Source organism: Apiospora hydei (assembly GCF_038363865.1).
Source record: "Apiospora hydei strain CBS 114990 chromosome Unknown utg000005l_segment0_segment0, whole genome shotgun sequence".
In the NCBI taxonomy this organism is placed as follows: Eukaryota; Fungi; Ascomycota; class Sordariomycetes; order Amphisphaeriales; family Apiosporaceae; genus Apiospora; species Apiospora hydei.
The window spans coordinates 3,961,535-3,976,870 of NW_027117364.1; the positions used below are offsets into that span (position 1 = coordinate 3,961,535).

The following is a 15,336-nucleotide window of genomic DNA, read 5'->3' on the forward strand; positions in this document are numbered from 1 at the left end:
TTCTGACGTGGCGGTCAGAGCAGCTGTTATTTACCCCACGATTTATTCCATAGCAAAACGAGGTTATGTCGTACAGCTGAGTCTGAACCATTGGTAGAATCATCAAGTGTTCCATTCATTCTGAATAAGTGAACATATCAATGTTTATTAGTGCAGTGGTGGTACTTATTCAGGGGTATGACACGCCCTCGTGAACTCATTTATCAAAGACTGCATGGCATTAGTACGGGAAATTTTGAGGTGACCAGATTGATACATACCGTGAAGTCATGGTCTTCTAACGAGCCGAAGACGCTGTTGTTCTGGAGCTTCAGCTTCATAACCCGGGGACTCTTGATGCCAAACGCAACTCGGGCCAAGAACCTCGGATCGTCTCGCACGTCGCAAGCCTTTAGGACCGCCTGGATGCCGGCAATGTCTACCTTAACGGGTGGCTTGGGCGGCAGCTCGATAGCCTTCTTCGTTGTGCAAAACGTACAGTGTCCGCAAGAGGTCTTGCCGTCCGGTAGAGACATGCCGAAATGCTCGGCGAGCGCTGCAGCAAAACACCTCTCCCCAGTGATGAGATCCACTACATCCTGGGCACGTTGCAACGCATCTAGCTCCCGGCTCTCCATGTCGGCGTATAGTTCCTTGACCAGTTTGCTATACTCGGCGTTGGTACGGGGAAGCGTCTTGAGGACACGATAACGGTGCTCGACGCCACCCGTCTTGAGCATGATCGCCCCCGTATCGTTCCAGTGGTTCAGTTTACGCACCAAGTCGGCTCTGGAGAGACCCCCTGCCATCGCCGCTTTGATGTCGAATGTGTACCACTTTCTCGCCCTCTTGGCGTGCTTGTAGATGGCCTTGGCTTCAGGCGAGCCATCGCTGGCCGCCATCTTGTTGTAGAATCCTCGATCCTCAAACTGGTAAGAAGAGTACTCTGGCGTAATGGCTCGGAGGAGACCGTAGCGGAGTTCAAGGGTCGCGAACAAGATCGACAGCGGACTTGCCCTGATGTCCCATGCTTGTGAGAGCTCATTGTGGTTGAGCTTGATAACATCCTCTCCGTCTCGCCCTTTTATCATTTCGCGGGTGAACACATCGTGCAGCAGCCCATCCAGTGACGATTTGCAGGGGAGATCACCACGGGCAAAGTTTTCCTTGATGTACCAGTCCTCGTGGCTGATGTACATCATACAGTAGCTGGGGAGCCCGTCTCGTCCAGCGCGACCAACTTGTTGGCTGTATTCCTCCACGGTACCTGACGTGTTGAAGTGGATAATATTGCGGATGTCCGCTTTGTCGATGCCCATCCCGAATGCGATTGTGGCAACTACAATGCGCACCTTGGATGCCATAAATCGGTCCTGGATGGAGGTCTTCTGTTCGACCTTCATTCCGGCATGGAAAGCCTCTGCATTATGTCCCTTTCCCCTTAACGTAGTAGCGAGTTCTTCAGCCTGACGCTGAACTGTAACGTAGACCAGGGTGGAGCCAACATGCTTATCCAAATACGCGAGTAGCTCAGCGATTTTGGCTTTCTCGTTGGGAGTTGACTTTGCCTGCAGGTTCAGGTTGGGTCGATAGGGCGAAGTTCGGAAGACATTGGAATGGTCTATCTTGAACTGTTTGCAGATATCATCGGCGACCTTGGGGGTAGCAGTCGCCGTCAAGCAAACCACTCTCTCCGCCTTAATCTCGTCGACGAACCGGGCCACTTTCAGGTAGTCAGGGCGGAAACTGTGGCCCCATTCTGAGATACAGTGAGCCTCGTCGACGGCCAACAGACGAATGCCACCAGGTACGTATTTGAGACTTTCTACAAAGCCCTCGTTGTTCAGCTTCTCCGGTGAGCAGTACAGCATTCGGAGTTTCCCGCTTCTGATGTCAGAGCTGATCTGTTGCAGCTGCTCGAATGTCTTTGTGGAGTCGTTGCATTCAGCAGTAATGCCTTTCCGCTTCAAGGCATCAGTCTGGTCCTTCATGAGGGCAATGAGCGGTGAAACGACAATGGTGATGCCAGAGAAGTCCCGGTCCTCGCCATTCAATTTGTCGACTTCCTCAAAAGCGATGGCCGGGATCTGTGGTTGAGCCCGTTAGCTGGAAGCCCAGTCGTTGAAATGCGCGGGAGAGGCTTCAGAGTGATACGAACCTGGTAACACAGCGACTTGCCGGCACCGGTAGGAAAGATGACCAAGGTGTTCTCGCCATTCAGGACACTTCCAATGGCACCTTCCTGTTCGTGACGGAATTTGTCATAACCAAACTTTTCACGCAATAGCTTTTGGCCAACGCCGACAAGGTCCAGGCGTTGGCGCTTGCTATTGCCATGGCTGTCGTCGTTGCCTTTTGCAGTAAGGCCCTGAGAAGCGGGTCTCTTGTTTTGGGTGACAAGCTCGTCGGCGTTAACGTTGTCGAACAGGTCGTCCCCAGAATCAAAATCGTCGTCCATGATGCACGAGGTCCGAATGGCCGTGCGCGCCTTAAGGATAAGGCTAGATTGAATGGCTGACGAATCTGGCTTCCAGGTTGGTGTTCTTCCGAGGTTCAGATAATTGCTGCGCTCAAGTTGTTGCTTGACCTGGAGTTCGTCATCGCAATGTCCAAGCGTGTTCCGAGACGCGTCCGATTTTGGCAGTTGCTGTCACTGCCATGACAGTTGGTGGATCTCAAAATCCAGCGCACCTGGCGCTGGAATGATCGCCCCGCCCCCGCCTCTAGCTCCCCAGGCAACATCTGGAATGCCCCCACTGTCAGCGCATCGAATGGATTTGGGTAGGCCTGGTTGTTTGCTACGGCCACTGAGAACCGTGAAGTGTCGCTTGTTTAACATGTTACTCTTGGAAGGCTTCCTGCTCGCGATGTGTAAATTCTGGCTGTACGGCTTGGGCTCTAGAGTACGGACAATACAGATGACGACGGGAGGCTCTTTTAGGAGTTACCAGTCACAGGCGAAGGTAACTGTTCCCAGAAATGAAGCAGAGCTCTGTTGCACATGATTACCATAGTCGCGTCGCAAGAAAAGGACACCGCGCCAATTCCCAAGACCACCACGGTGGCCACAGTGGCAGACGTACACAACACAATTATGTAGTTCGGCGTTTTGGATGGCAATATCCAAAATGCCTCTCATAATTGATACAGCAAGAGATCGCTACATTGTCCTTCGCGACGTTGCTCATATCGAATGAGTTTTCGTGGTGCAGGAGCTCTGCATAGGGTGGTGGTTGGCAATCAACCAATTGCATGGTGTCCGGGCCAAATCTCACTATCTTTCGGCTAAAGGCATACTTCCGTTTCCCAAAGAAGGTCAACCGGGACCATCTTCGGCTTCATGTAAATGGCATCTACCGTGAGATACCTATCTCGCCGACCCCAGTGACATCAGGAGGTAGACATGCATGCATTGTAGCTTTTGACAGCGGGCCAGCATCCTCCTTTTAGGTCACCTCGTGGCGCTGCTCTCCATCAACCTCTCGTGATCCAGCTTCTCGCTGTAGACATTGCGATAGTATTCCCCTTCAATACTAAATACACCAGAAAATGATGCACATTTGCCTCATTTTGGCAGTTGTATGTGCGGCTTCGGCTCTCTCTGCTTTCGATGCTGCTACACCTGCCATCCTACTCCAGCCACCCGCCGCGGATGGAGCCGACGTGACTTACGCCGTCCCGGAATGCCCCCTGCCACAACAAGACTCCACGGTCGCTCCTGCTGCCGCCAACTTCGTCGTCCGTGAGTTTGCGTACTTGAAATACGTCGTGGCGCCCGGCCAGATTGACCCCTTGCCCAACACGACCCAAGTCGCCTTCGCGTTAGACAACTCAGCGGCGGGCGTCACGACGGCGTGCAGCTTCAATCGCGGCACGTACGACGAAGGGGAGGCTTGGTACCCCTGCGGCGACCGGACCATCGAGACAACGACGGCGGCGGCGCCTGAGGACGGCGCGCAGCAAAAGCAGAGCCAGTATACGGTGAAGACGAGCGCGCGCTTTGAGTGGGATCGTTGGGTCTTGGCTGTGAGGCAGAGCTGGGTTTGTGGGGGAAGCATGTAAGTTTTCTTTTGCTTTCCTAATTGAGCAATCCTTTATCGCACCCCACCCAACTTTGAGCAACATCGCGAAGACGTCTCTTCTCGCGGTGCCTATTTTGATGTTGTGGAATGGAATACTACTTTTATTTTCTCATGTTACATCATTGCATCGGGTTCTATACCTGGCCCCTGGTGGTGGACGTCTCAGTTTATGCTGTCTAGATTCACAATTGCTAAACGCCGACAAGGTCCCCGGTATCAGCACAAGCTGTCACAACCGTGCAGCCGGCCTGCCAGACGTCAGATACGGGCTCTTACACCATCCAGCAGTGCACGGCCCCGGACGCGACCATTGGGGCTGACTTGGACTAAGAGCATTTGACACTTCCAGCATCTGCAAAGTTGGCATACGCGACATGAGGGAAAGGTTGGTTATTAGTTCCTCGGGTTTACTCGGGTTTTCAAGGCAGAATTGTCAGCATGCGTGTATGGTTTTAGTGCGTAACCACGATGGGAAAAGCCTATATTGATAGTAACTCCAGCTATGTAGGGAAAGATATCCTGACAAATCAAGTGCACCGACATTGATACGCTTCCAACGATTTGCCCATCCCGAGCAGGTACCTCTTACTGTCTGTCATCAATACGTATGGCATTCCAGACTTTCTATTTTGGTCTGATTGGTTTCACTCCGGTAGGTTCGAGGCCGGGCTTTTGATCTTTGGATTAAACATGAATCAAGTGCGTCGAAGGCGTCGAACCTGCATCTGAGACAGCATAATGGATGACGCGGTGAATGGTCAACGGCTGATCCAGATGCAACATGTCAAATGGACCACCAGACCGACCGGCCAAGCCGATTGATTCAGAGCAGCAGAGAAGGATCTGACTGATCTGCATTCTAACCAGCACGTCGGAAATCGCCAAGTCTGAAACGGTTTCAGGTACGAAACTCTATTCGAATCTGGCAGGCCCCCCTTGCTTCCTCCCCCCGCCCAACTGGCCACTGGCCACTCTCGTCCGACTCGGGGGCCAAATCAAGGGAAGGAGAAAAGTGAAAGGAAACATCCGACGTTTTGATGCCAAGGACCTGCCAAGATGTTGCATCAACTCTATTCGCTGGGAATATCGTCGGATTCTGCCGTGATATGGGACGGACTATTCGTACCATCGTTGGCCAAGCGCAGGTACAGACAAACAGACAGCTCTCTAACGTAGCACTAATTGAACAGCATGCTGCAGCGCAAAGTGCCGATGACCACGCTACTGCACTACTACTCCAGCATCCCTAGTGAACATTCTAGCAATGACTGCCCCTGTAGTCGTAACACGCAATCTTGTGGTTCAACCCTAGCTCTCCCGTGTTTGAAGTTTCGGTCTCTCCTGTCAAGATGATGGCTATGTCCGAGCAGCAAACTTTTGTTGTCATGTCCATTCATTTCTCGTATCCTCGTTGAAGCCTCAAGTCGCGAGTGTATATACTTTATAACAAAAATGGCAATCAGCGACAGAGCCAACACAGCCATGATAAGGCTGGCTCAGGCGGCCCTCCTCCTCCTCATCTGGGTCTCCCTCGTCCACCTGCGCGGGCCCAACCTATTTTACCAAAACCCCGAAGCCCTCACCCCGGAGCAACAAGAAGAGGACGACGCCTTCATCCGGACGGCCGCGGCCGTCGAGTTCCCGGCCCCCATCGACTACGCGCCCATCCGCGAAGCATGCACGCGCGTCCGCCCCGCGCACTTCCGGCCGGGCCTCGTCTTCACGTGCGAGGACCAGCACGGCGGCGTCGGCATGCTGCGCCTGCAGATCCTCAAGTGCGTGCGGTACGCCATCCACGCCGGCGCCGCGGTGGTGATTCCGTCGCTGTCGAAGCGCAACCCGCGCGACATCACCGACATCGAGACGACGGTGCAGGTCCCGCTCGACTACCTGTTCGACCGGGACGCTTTTATTAGTCATCTCACGCAGGGGTGCCCGGGCATGCGGCTCTACGACCGCGTCGAGGACTTTCCCAACTACGAGCGGCGCGCGGTGGAGCCCCTGTCGGTGGTCGGCGACCAGTTTGAGAAGCAGAGCTCCGGCAAGAGCAGGAATAGTAGCAGTGCGATCAGCGCCAGCAGCGAGGAGGATGACGAGAGCCTGCTGCTGTTCCCGCGCGAGTGGCGCAACTACTTCGACAGCTGGCTCGCGCAGGAGAACATCGTGATCAGCCCCGAAGCGCCCGTGCACATCAAGTTGGGCCAGACGTACCTCGAGTACCCGGTGAGGGAGGACGGCGACGCGTTCGCGGGCGAGTTCGGCAAGATACTGTCGTTCCGGAACGAGACGCGTGTGATGGCGGCCAGGGTTCTCGCGGCGCTACGGCGGCGGTTAGGCGGGGACGACACTACACAGAATCATTTGATCGACCCCGGTTTGGCTATCAGTCCACATGCCTACTACGGCGCCCACCTTCGCTTGGAGAAGGACGCCGTATCTGCCTGGGACCCTGATCTGTACCGCTTCTCGCGCATGGAAGATCAGTTCGAGGAGCAGTTCCAAAACCTGAAGCGCACAGGCCTCGAGGTCGTGTACGTCGCCAGCGGAAACCGCACAGTTGTTGATTTGTTCGCCGAGTATCTGCAACGAAGGATCACCGAGGAAGTGAAGGGCAGCGACCTAGTACTGCGTAACGGGGGTAATAGCAGCAGCACCCGCAGCCACATCCGCAACGTCACGGTGGTTACCAAGCAAGACCTGCTGCGGGGCGACGCCCTCACAGAGCTCGAGCAGATGACGTTCGACCAGCAGGGGCTTGTCGACTTTCTGATGATGTTCAAGGCGAGCGCCTTTATGGGCGTCGCCTTTTCGAGCTTCCTTGGACCGTGGCGCTGCGACGCCACGAGCTGAGTCAATACAGGGGGATACGTAATCTGGGATCCGACATTTTGAGGGATGAGTACAGTGAGCTTATGGGGATGCGGGCTGACTACCCGAGTGTTGATCCGTTCGACCGGGGCTATGGCCATAGAAACGAAGATGCCAAGACAGTACATACGAGTTTAGAATAACCTAATAGAGACACAATATTATGCAGGTACTTGGTATAGAGAAGTGACAATGAACAAATCCGTTAATACAATTTGAAAACCTTTGATATAACTAGTTGTAATTAGCGAGTGTATATAATTCAGAAAACGATGCAATGATTAATGACTAAAAGCTTTTCGAATTTAGGTGATGGGGTTATGGTAGATGGGACTAAATAATAAGATACTTCAAAGACTGTATAGCATTTGTATAAATCATGATCACCTTGGAGTATATGCAGTTTTGGGTATTTCAAAGCGATTGATTTAATGCGAGGCAAGCTGGCTTATTAAGCGCAGGATAGTGGCAAAAAGGTGAAAAGATGTAAAAGAAGGGAAATGGAAATTTTGCATCAGCAATGAAGAGGATCTGTTTTCTGCGCAATTTTCTGATATTGTTACGAGCAAGGCTAGAAGCAAGGCTGACTAACTATCAAAACTGAAAATGAAGGTGTATCGTGGCCACGATTATCGAGACAGGTGCAAGCACCAAGAGACGATTTTACAAGAATGAAAAACTCCTCCGACTTCGATGCAATGCTCCTGCACCCTTCATGTTCCACCCATCAACATTGTAGCCGAGCAAGCAGACAACCAATTCCACTACCATTGGGGATCTACTCGCACTCATCGAGGTTTGGCAAATACCAAGGTGTTCGAGTCAAGCAACTGCTGCAGAGTTACTAGACGCTTACAGGAGCTTGAGGCAGTTGAGGGCCTGGATGTTGATGATGGATCCCTGGAAGTGGTATTAGTAACTGCGATTAAAAAGTATTCAGTAGGAGGAAATAAGCTTACAGTGCCGGAGGAGGTGTTGCAGCAGTAGACACCGCCGGAGCACTGAGAGCCCAGGACCTGGACAACACAGTTGAGAAGACCGTTGCAGCAGGTCTAATAAGGTAGCTTGTCAGTAAAATTCCGAAAACTGGAATGGATAAATCGAGGAACTCACCTGCTTGGTGTTGCCGGAGCAGGTCTTGGTGCTGCCACCGCTGCCACCGCCGCCGCCAGTGCGGACGACGAGGTCAGCGGGCTCCATGGGCGGGGGAGCAGCGACGGGGCTGGCAATGGCGGTGGCGGCCATGAAGATGGTGGAGATGATGGTGAACTGCATTTTGAAGGTGGTTGATTGGTATTTGCGAGGAGCAAAGGGAGTTGATAGTGAAATTGGTAGTGGAAGGTGTTGGTGATGTTGGATGATTGAGTGCTTGATGAGGAGAGAGAAGAAATGGATGTTTACCGGGCAGAACGTCGTCCTTATATACACGAAATGGCCATCGTGAAGAGGCCTTGTCGTCCTTGCTGGAAAGCACTTCCATCGTGATCGTCCTCTTACATCCATCCCCCTGGAGCCCGCAGGCGAGCAACGATCCCGCTCGTCGGTGACTCCATTTGCAGGCAGTGACGTTGTCGATCACGAAGATCGTTTCCTGGATTGTCGATGATCCTACATTTTCCAGATCGATCTGGGGGAGGACTACACTACCCGGCACCGTGGTTCCTGGGTGTCTGAGCTGCCGCGCAGTGGAATGCTGCAGGACACGGCTGACATGCGGGCATGCCAAGGTCGCATACTGTCCCTCGCCCGACCCATCCACTCAGGTCCATTGGACGCGGCAGAGTATCCTGGACAATCTTGTTTTTGAGGGCTCCTGGCAGGTCTCACCGCACCGCAGGATTCATCACATCTTGGCTGCTACTCCTTCACGTGCACAGTACGCCTAAACAAGCAACTCACGCCCGCCCATTCGCAGTTTCCCCATTTTCTTTTCGACCAGAAAATCAGGTGAGTTGCCATCGGTGAGAGTTTGACCCCTTTACCGCTAAACTATTATTTTTTTAGTCCCACCACTTAATTTGCTACGCACAAGTATTATCGCCGATAGCGTATATTACTCATATGTCTTGGCGGGTCGCTGTATATTGATGTTGCAAGATGGTGCCACATCCGATCTAAGGTGTTGCCATCGGGGGTATACTGTACTACCCAAATAGGACGATTTGCATGCAGCCCCCATAAGCCCTAGTCTCAGTCGAGCGGTTCAGATCGGGTGTGGGCTAGATGTGCCTATGGAGTCGGGGGCCCAACTGAGACATTCTGCTCCACTGAACGGTTATATAGTGGTAAGTGGAAGAAGGAAGATGTGCGGCTGAGGACTAGTAAAAGGCACCCTGGTAACCAGATCAGGGAATCGCCTGCGTCGTATCATTCTTTCATCAGCGGCTCGACCTCGCAGCGTCGGCATGTCCAATCCGATAGGGCCTCTTCCAGCCCTTTGCCCAGCTGCCTGGCCCCTCGCTGCCGACGATTTTGGAGCATGTCCGGATCTCTACCTCCATGATCCGAAGGCCGTACGGGCGCCTCGGAGGAGGTGGGCATGTCTTGGCTATTATTGGCCGAAGGTCTCTGTCACACTCAAATCATGTGATTTGCCATGTGCGGATCGGGGGAGCGGTGAAATTGTGAACAGCGTTGCCAGCACGCCACATGGGAGCATGGCTGGATCGTATTTGTTTACACCTGATGCAGGATCGGTGATTGTTTCTGCACATACCAATACAACGGCTACGTGCACTTGGGGCTGTCGTGTTACACAATCTTTGCGTAACATAGCGCAGACGTGATGCCGTGGACCAGGGGGCTTTGGCGCCTTTCGAACGGCGGGCGGTAAGAGACGGAGCTTGTGGTGATAGTTCTAGCCACCGGTAACGCTCTTTTCACGAATTGCTTTTACCACCGTGACTCGTCACAGGCACCGCGCTCACCGCGTTACGTAGATGGCAAGTCATGGCGCCCGCTATGGCCGAGAGCACTCTAGGCCGCGGCACATGAAAGCTAACGTGTCTTGAAACCAGGCCCCATTCGGAGTGACATTCCGATATAGCTGCCAAAGGTGCCTGATACCCCATAAAGCCACCCGAGTAGACGGTCTGGGGGTGTGGGAACCGAAGCTGGAGGAGGAGTTCCTTTCGCGGCTGGGCTGGCCAGTAAAAAGAAAGCATCGGTATTGCGGACTCGCGACAGCCATTATTGCGCGGCACGGCTCGTAGTGTCCTCTTACCCAGGCAGCGCTTCATTCCGTGCATGCGCTGGTCTCAATCCTTGGCACGGCGTTGCTTCTTCTGCAGCAGCTGAAAGGTATCCCTACCGTAGAAGGGCGACCAAGTGATGAATGCGACCGGTGGCTATGTGCCCTCTACGTAATCTCACATGATGGATTACGCGACAACTATCTCGAACCTCATGATCAGTAGGTAGTATCGTGCCATTTTTGATGGACTGCGCAGCTCCAAATGTAGGTGGCCGGCCAATACCAAGCCGATGCCGGGCCAAACTCGTATTGGGGACAAGCGCCACCCCTCGAGCTGGGCGGCCAGTGGGAGGCCGCAGCCAAGCAAGGGCAGCAAGGGGGAGTGTTGGGGTAGCTGGAAATGAATGGGGCCTGCCAGTCTATGCATGCCGCCTGGCGAGCCAAGAATGGAACCCCACCGAGCAATCTTCACCATCCTCTTTGGACCAGGAACCGTGCCAGAGGCATAGCAAACAGCATGGAATCCAGCAGCACGGGTCGCCCAGGCCGCTGTGCAGATGCTGGAAGCCACCCGTCCCAGTCGAACCACATCGCCACCAGCTGACTGAGGGGAAACAGGATTTCCCTTCCCGCCAGACTTCATTCACCGACCACCCTCACCCGCGAATCCTTCTTCCATTCCTCCACCACCTGTCACAACTGGCTCGCCGTCGACCTGCCCCTGCTTCTGAACCGCGGTGGCGCTACGGAACGCGTCCCATTGCTGCGTTCCAGGTCGGACCGTCTCACCGACTGCGCTAGACACCTAGGCGCACGAGGTCGAGACAAATGATGACGATAGGTTATGTCGATGACGAGGGGGCGGCGGTTACGCCTCGATCGCGCGAAGGGCGACGAGAGATGCCCTTCGAAGCTCAACTTCATGCGCAGACACTATATCCTACCTGGTTCCTGATGTTGCTGGCATTCCTCTCCTCCTGCTGCTGCTGCTCATCGTGCGAGACGCCCCTGGGCTGTTCCAACCGTCTCTGTTTTTCCTCAGGCCGCAAAGCGCGGACGGGAAAGATCTCACCATCAGTCATTGCTTCGCGTGGGCTAGGGAAACCTCACGGCCACCTGGCGTAGAACAACACAGATCTTCGGCTTGATATTTTCAACTACCTCAAAGAGTCAGTCACCGCAATGCTGCACCCGAGTTAGCTATTTACGTCGCTTCGCCTAACATCCACTTGTTGGCCACGCCATCAGTCACCATGAGCGCCTGTGGCATCGGCAAATCCCGCCTCTCTGGTGATCCGGGCTAACTTAAGACTCGGCTAACTGCGACAAGAAGTCGTTATACTAGGACAGCACATCGAGCTCCAAGACCCTGAGCCGCCCGCTATCGATCGCCTCTACAAGCACCCCGCCTTGCATTACTCCAAGCATCGTCTTATCGTTCAATTTACGACCCGCCAGAAGTGCACTGTTCTGATCCGCGTCCTCAGAGACGGCGATGAGACCGTGTCGTCGAGTCAGGGACAAGTTGTTCGCGCGGTGGTAAATACTTACCGAGTACCCCCTCGAGCACGGCCCGCTGATCAGTCGGGAATCCGAACACCTTCAATGGCCTCGCCCTCATTCTTTAACGCAAGAACCTTCAGACGGTATTATTACTTGTAGAATGGGACAGGGCCTGCCTTTCTGACGTTGCGAGTACTTGATCAGGAGCGACCCCCAGGCAACCTGGTAGCCACTAGGCTACTGGCTCGTGATCCACTGATATCATCCAATATTAGTACCTCCCTCCTAGTTGGTCAAGTTCAGAAAGCCCTACGTTGGTCTGGGAGCGAGGTAAATGTTTAGTAAATGTGGTCACGGTAGACGACCCGTAAATTTGTCCAAATCAAACCCAGCGCGAAGCCCTTTCACTGCCCTTCATGATTCCAGTCGTTTAAGTATTACTGTTAGAGACTCAAGACGAACGCAGCGTCGTCAGGTTCGAGCATTATGGGGAAATTTCGAAAATGGACAATCCCTACCTGGTGACACCTTCGACATGGAGCTTTCGAGGTGTGCCAGCGACTGGGGCGCTTAATACTTGTAATTCTGATGTGTTGGTGACTAAGTAATGACAGAGTGGCCAGATATATGGGCTGTTTATGTGAAGAGCTTGCATTCAAGATGGAAACGAGTTGATGTCTCGTGGAACACCAATTAGGATCAGTTGTTGAAACACTTAAGTCAACGAGAAACTGCAGTAGCTAAGTCGGTAATAGAGAGTAGTTGAATCACTGGTAAAATACACGTAAGGCTTCGCTGCCCCATAACGGCCTCGGCCAACAATACGAGTAACACCCCTGTATGTGTCCAAACAACACGGTCCTACAAAATTCCTAAGGATCGAGCGGCGGCATGCGCTCTGGCTATTATCGGAACGTGATTCCATCGTCGGACCAAACGCTTGGTGAGTTCATGTATACGAGGGAGATATGTGTTGTGAGGCCTTTGTTTTGCTGGGTTGCCTGGTATGACTTGAGAGATCTCAATGGGGGAAAGGAATCCCTGATTGGCCTCACGTTTTAGGGGCTGACGGATAGCAGCTTTCCCCCCGGCGTGTCCTGACGAGCTTAGCCGCGCGAGTACCAAGCGCCACTTTGCAAGAGCTTTTGCGAGCGCTTCTACCGCGTGTGGCCATCTCCTGAATACAACATGGCGTTTCGCAGTATTGGATCTCTGAGCCCCTGATATCTAACTCTGCTTGACTGTGAGATATATTTAGTAACCAGCAATAATTGCTCAAATTAGGCGGGGCGTATCTTGCGAAGGGGCGTTTCTAGTTTGGATTCCAGTCTTGTGGCCTTTGATTTAACGCCAAGTTAGGCCAAAGGAACCGAGAGTCTGATATAGAGAGGGTACCCCCTAAAGATGTCTCCCACAAGACCAAAACTTTGCCTCTGTTTAGCTTATGGAATATAGTCATACTTATGAGGCTGATTTTCTATACGTTGTACTATTTGATTCATTTGTTATTAAGCACATATGCATTGGATACATACATTAGAGATATTCTCATGACAGATATGCGCATAAGCCAGGGTGGGATACCTTATTTTTGAGCCGATATGTGTTGGGTTTGCTGGGTTTTGAGTCACTTGCTTCTGCTGGCCTGCGCTGGTATGAGTCAAAAAGCATAAGAACAAAAAGAAGTTGATGCGCACAAGCCACATGAGTATATCTCAGTAGTGGTAAGAGTGATGATATATTAGGACTCCGGACCTTTACTGACTTGCGGCAGTCGTGTCATATGGGTTTTCGAGTAAATAGGGGTAGCATATCATAGGGTGTCTGGACACATATAGAATGATAATGGTTTACTGTTGCTACGTTGCTTTAGAGTTATCGAGTGTGGCTTCATACAATATGAGATTCAAGTGGATGTTGCATGATTGCAATCCAAATATCTAATATTGAATGTCCGCATTAAAACTAAGCCACTATAAAACCTCAAGTCCGTCTGGGGTCAAAGCCATACATACTCTTTCCCACAACAAAGCAACATATTCCAGTGAACAACAAAGCATACCACAACATCAGAATACAGTTTCTAAATCTCAACAGCTACCATGTACAACCACGGATACCAACCAGGCAGAGCTGGAGGCGGTGGCGGAACCGATCTACCGCAATGGTAAGTCCTCACACAAGCCCAACTTCTCCTTTTAGGACATCGCCTCGCTATTGATGAGATCGAGGCATAAGCCCATCTCAATGACGAGAAAACGATGATACTAACAATATATGCTGGGTACTAGGCAGTGGGGTATGCCCAGCTGCGGGACGAACCGTGCTATCCCAGGCGAGAACGTAGCGAACGGCTACGACGGCCTCCCCAGACCCCACTACCATAACACACCCGGAGCGGGATTCCAGCCGGGCCCATACGACTCGCCGGCATACATGTATCCCCAGACAGGGGCATACGGTCCGTATACTGGATACCCAGGGGCATGGGGGCCTCAGTGATAGGCGGGCACCTGCAATGACAACAAACCGCTGGATGAAGCGAATCCACGAACAGTATGGGTAGCCGGAGTTAAGAAACCCAAGATGGTCCCGTGGGCTCCGTTACGTTGAGCGGCATCGTGTTTATATCAAGTAGTGCACCGAAACGTAGTGACTAATCGAGGAGTAGCAGACCCAGAGAAAGACCACCTGGCGAGTCTAGGTATTAAGTTGAATTCTCATTCACGCTGTCTGGTCTTGTATTTACTAGCAGTTCACACTTTGCTGATGATATACATATTGACTCTCTGTAATGTTATCACAATGTTCCACATGCCCACCTCCCATATGGATATGTGGCAGCGCTGTATTCATAGCTAGTTCTCGTGAGCCGTGCAGAAAGGCCAGGAAATAACGATCACGAGGATATGATTAGTTACATGTCAGCTATCGACGTTTCTATCAACTTAAAACGGTTCAGTTAGACACTCGGTAAATGCAGTGGTGCTATATCCTGTAGAGGTTATGTCAAGACCAGACCGGGCTACCAGACCCGGGGGAGCATAGCGTCTATGGCAGCCACACTGAAAGCCATGGGGCCTCGCCAACGGTGGCTCGGTTCATTTGGGCATGGTTCTAAACGACGTCAACGTCTTGGGTCCTCCCGTTCATGCTGTTGGTGGCAGGGTCCGCGCTGAAACGCCACAGCCGCAGCCGCACTCTCTACAATGTCACAGGCGTTGCGGCGCTTGTGGCGTTCTCCCTGGTGGTTCTCGTAGAGACGGTGTCTTTTCTAGAAACCTTGTGGAACAGCTTCTCCGCAATCCGGGGTATGCATATACAGCTACAGTGTACGGCGTGCCGATTTGGTCACCAGTGACGGTATGCATCTGCCTTCTCATCGCGACGCCGCTGGGCATTTTCACGTCCTGGACTGAACGGACACGTTAAGCAGACCACGGCTTAACCTCCATCGTTACAGGCAAGGATGGATGTGGCGGGATGATTTCTGGCGTTTTGCTAAAGACTTCGCTGGGGTTAAGATGATCTCGCGGGTTGGTTCGGCGGCTTCTTGTGTCACCTTGTCAACTGATCGCGATTGCTTGGGTAAACTTCGGTTGAGCAGAAACGCGACAAAACACAGCCTCACATCCATTTATTTATCTATTCATCTATTCACTCGTGATGTTCCCAATATCCAAACTTCTTCGAAACTTCTGACCGAGTCAT

The 15,336-nt window shown here is 52.5% G+C and overlaps 7 protein-coding genes across 7 annotated transcripts; 4 read left to right on the forward strand and 3 right to left on the reverse strand.

The window, feature by feature from the left end:
- Positions 1 to 203: 203 nt before the first annotated feature.
- On the reverse strand, positions 204 to 2,437 carry PG997_006695 (ATP-dependent DNA helicase recQ; the record flags this gene model as incomplete). Its single annotated transcript, XM_066811010.1, has 2 exons — positions 204 to 2,066; positions 2,138 to 2,437. The coding sequence occupies 2 exons, from the start codon at positions 2,435 to 2,437 to the stop codon at positions 204 to 206; spliced, it is 2,163 nt and encodes a 720-aa protein (XP_066669933.1).
- A 1,091-nt stretch (positions 2,438 to 3,528) lies between these two features.
- On the forward strand, positions 3,529 to 4,391 carry PG997_006696 (uncharacterized protein; the record flags this gene model as incomplete). The annotated part of the gene is made up of 2 exons (XM_066811011.1): positions 3,529 to 4,037; positions 4,268 to 4,391. 2 exons carry the CDS (start codon positions 3,529 to 3,531, stop codon positions 4,389 to 4,391), a joined length of 633 nt encoding a protein of 210 aa, XP_066669934.1.
- Positions 4,392 to 5,513: 1,122 nt separating this feature from the next.
- PG997_006697 (uncharacterized protein) lies at positions 5,514 to 6,911 on the forward strand (the record flags this gene model as incomplete). Its single annotated transcript, XM_066811012.1, has 1 exon — positions 5,514 to 6,911. One exon carries the CDS (start codon positions 5,514 to 5,516, stop codon positions 6,909 to 6,911), a length of 1,398 nt encoding a protein of 465 aa, XP_066669935.1.
- Positions 6,912 to 7,781: 870 nt separating this feature from the next.
- Positions 7,782 to 8,204, reverse strand: PG997_006698 (uncharacterized protein; the record flags this gene model as incomplete). Its single annotated transcript, XM_066811013.1, has 3 exons — positions 7,782 to 7,829; positions 7,889 to 7,981; positions 8,043 to 8,204. 3 exons carry the CDS (start codon positions 8,202 to 8,204, stop codon positions 7,782 to 7,784), a joined length of 303 nt encoding a protein of 100 aa, XP_066669936.1.
- A 2,561-nt stretch (positions 8,205 to 10,765) lies between these two features.
- Positions 10,766 to 11,204, reverse strand: PG997_006699 (uncharacterized protein; the record flags this gene model as incomplete). The annotated part of the gene is made up of 2 exons (XM_066811014.1): positions 10,766 to 10,927; positions 11,067 to 11,204. 2 exons carry the CDS (start codon positions 11,202 to 11,204, stop codon positions 10,766 to 10,768), a joined length of 300 nt encoding a protein of 99 aa, XP_066669937.1.
- A 171-nt stretch (positions 11,205 to 11,375) lies between these two features.
- Positions 11,376 to 11,959, forward strand: PG997_006700 (uncharacterized protein; the record flags this gene model as incomplete). Its single annotated transcript, XM_066811015.1, has 3 exons — positions 11,376 to 11,412; positions 11,468 to 11,661; positions 11,915 to 11,959. 3 exons carry the CDS (start codon positions 11,376 to 11,378, stop codon positions 11,957 to 11,959), a joined length of 276 nt encoding a protein of 91 aa, XP_066669938.1.
- A 1,768-nt stretch (positions 11,960 to 13,727) lies between these two features.
- On the forward strand, positions 13,728 to 14,127 carry PG997_006701 (uncharacterized protein; the record flags this gene model as incomplete). Its single annotated transcript, XM_066811016.1, has 2 exons — positions 13,728 to 13,792; positions 13,917 to 14,127. 2 exons carry the CDS (start codon positions 13,728 to 13,730, stop codon positions 14,125 to 14,127), a joined length of 276 nt encoding a protein of 91 aa, XP_066669939.1.
- Between the last annotated feature and the right edge of the window lie 1,209 nt (positions 14,128 to 15,336).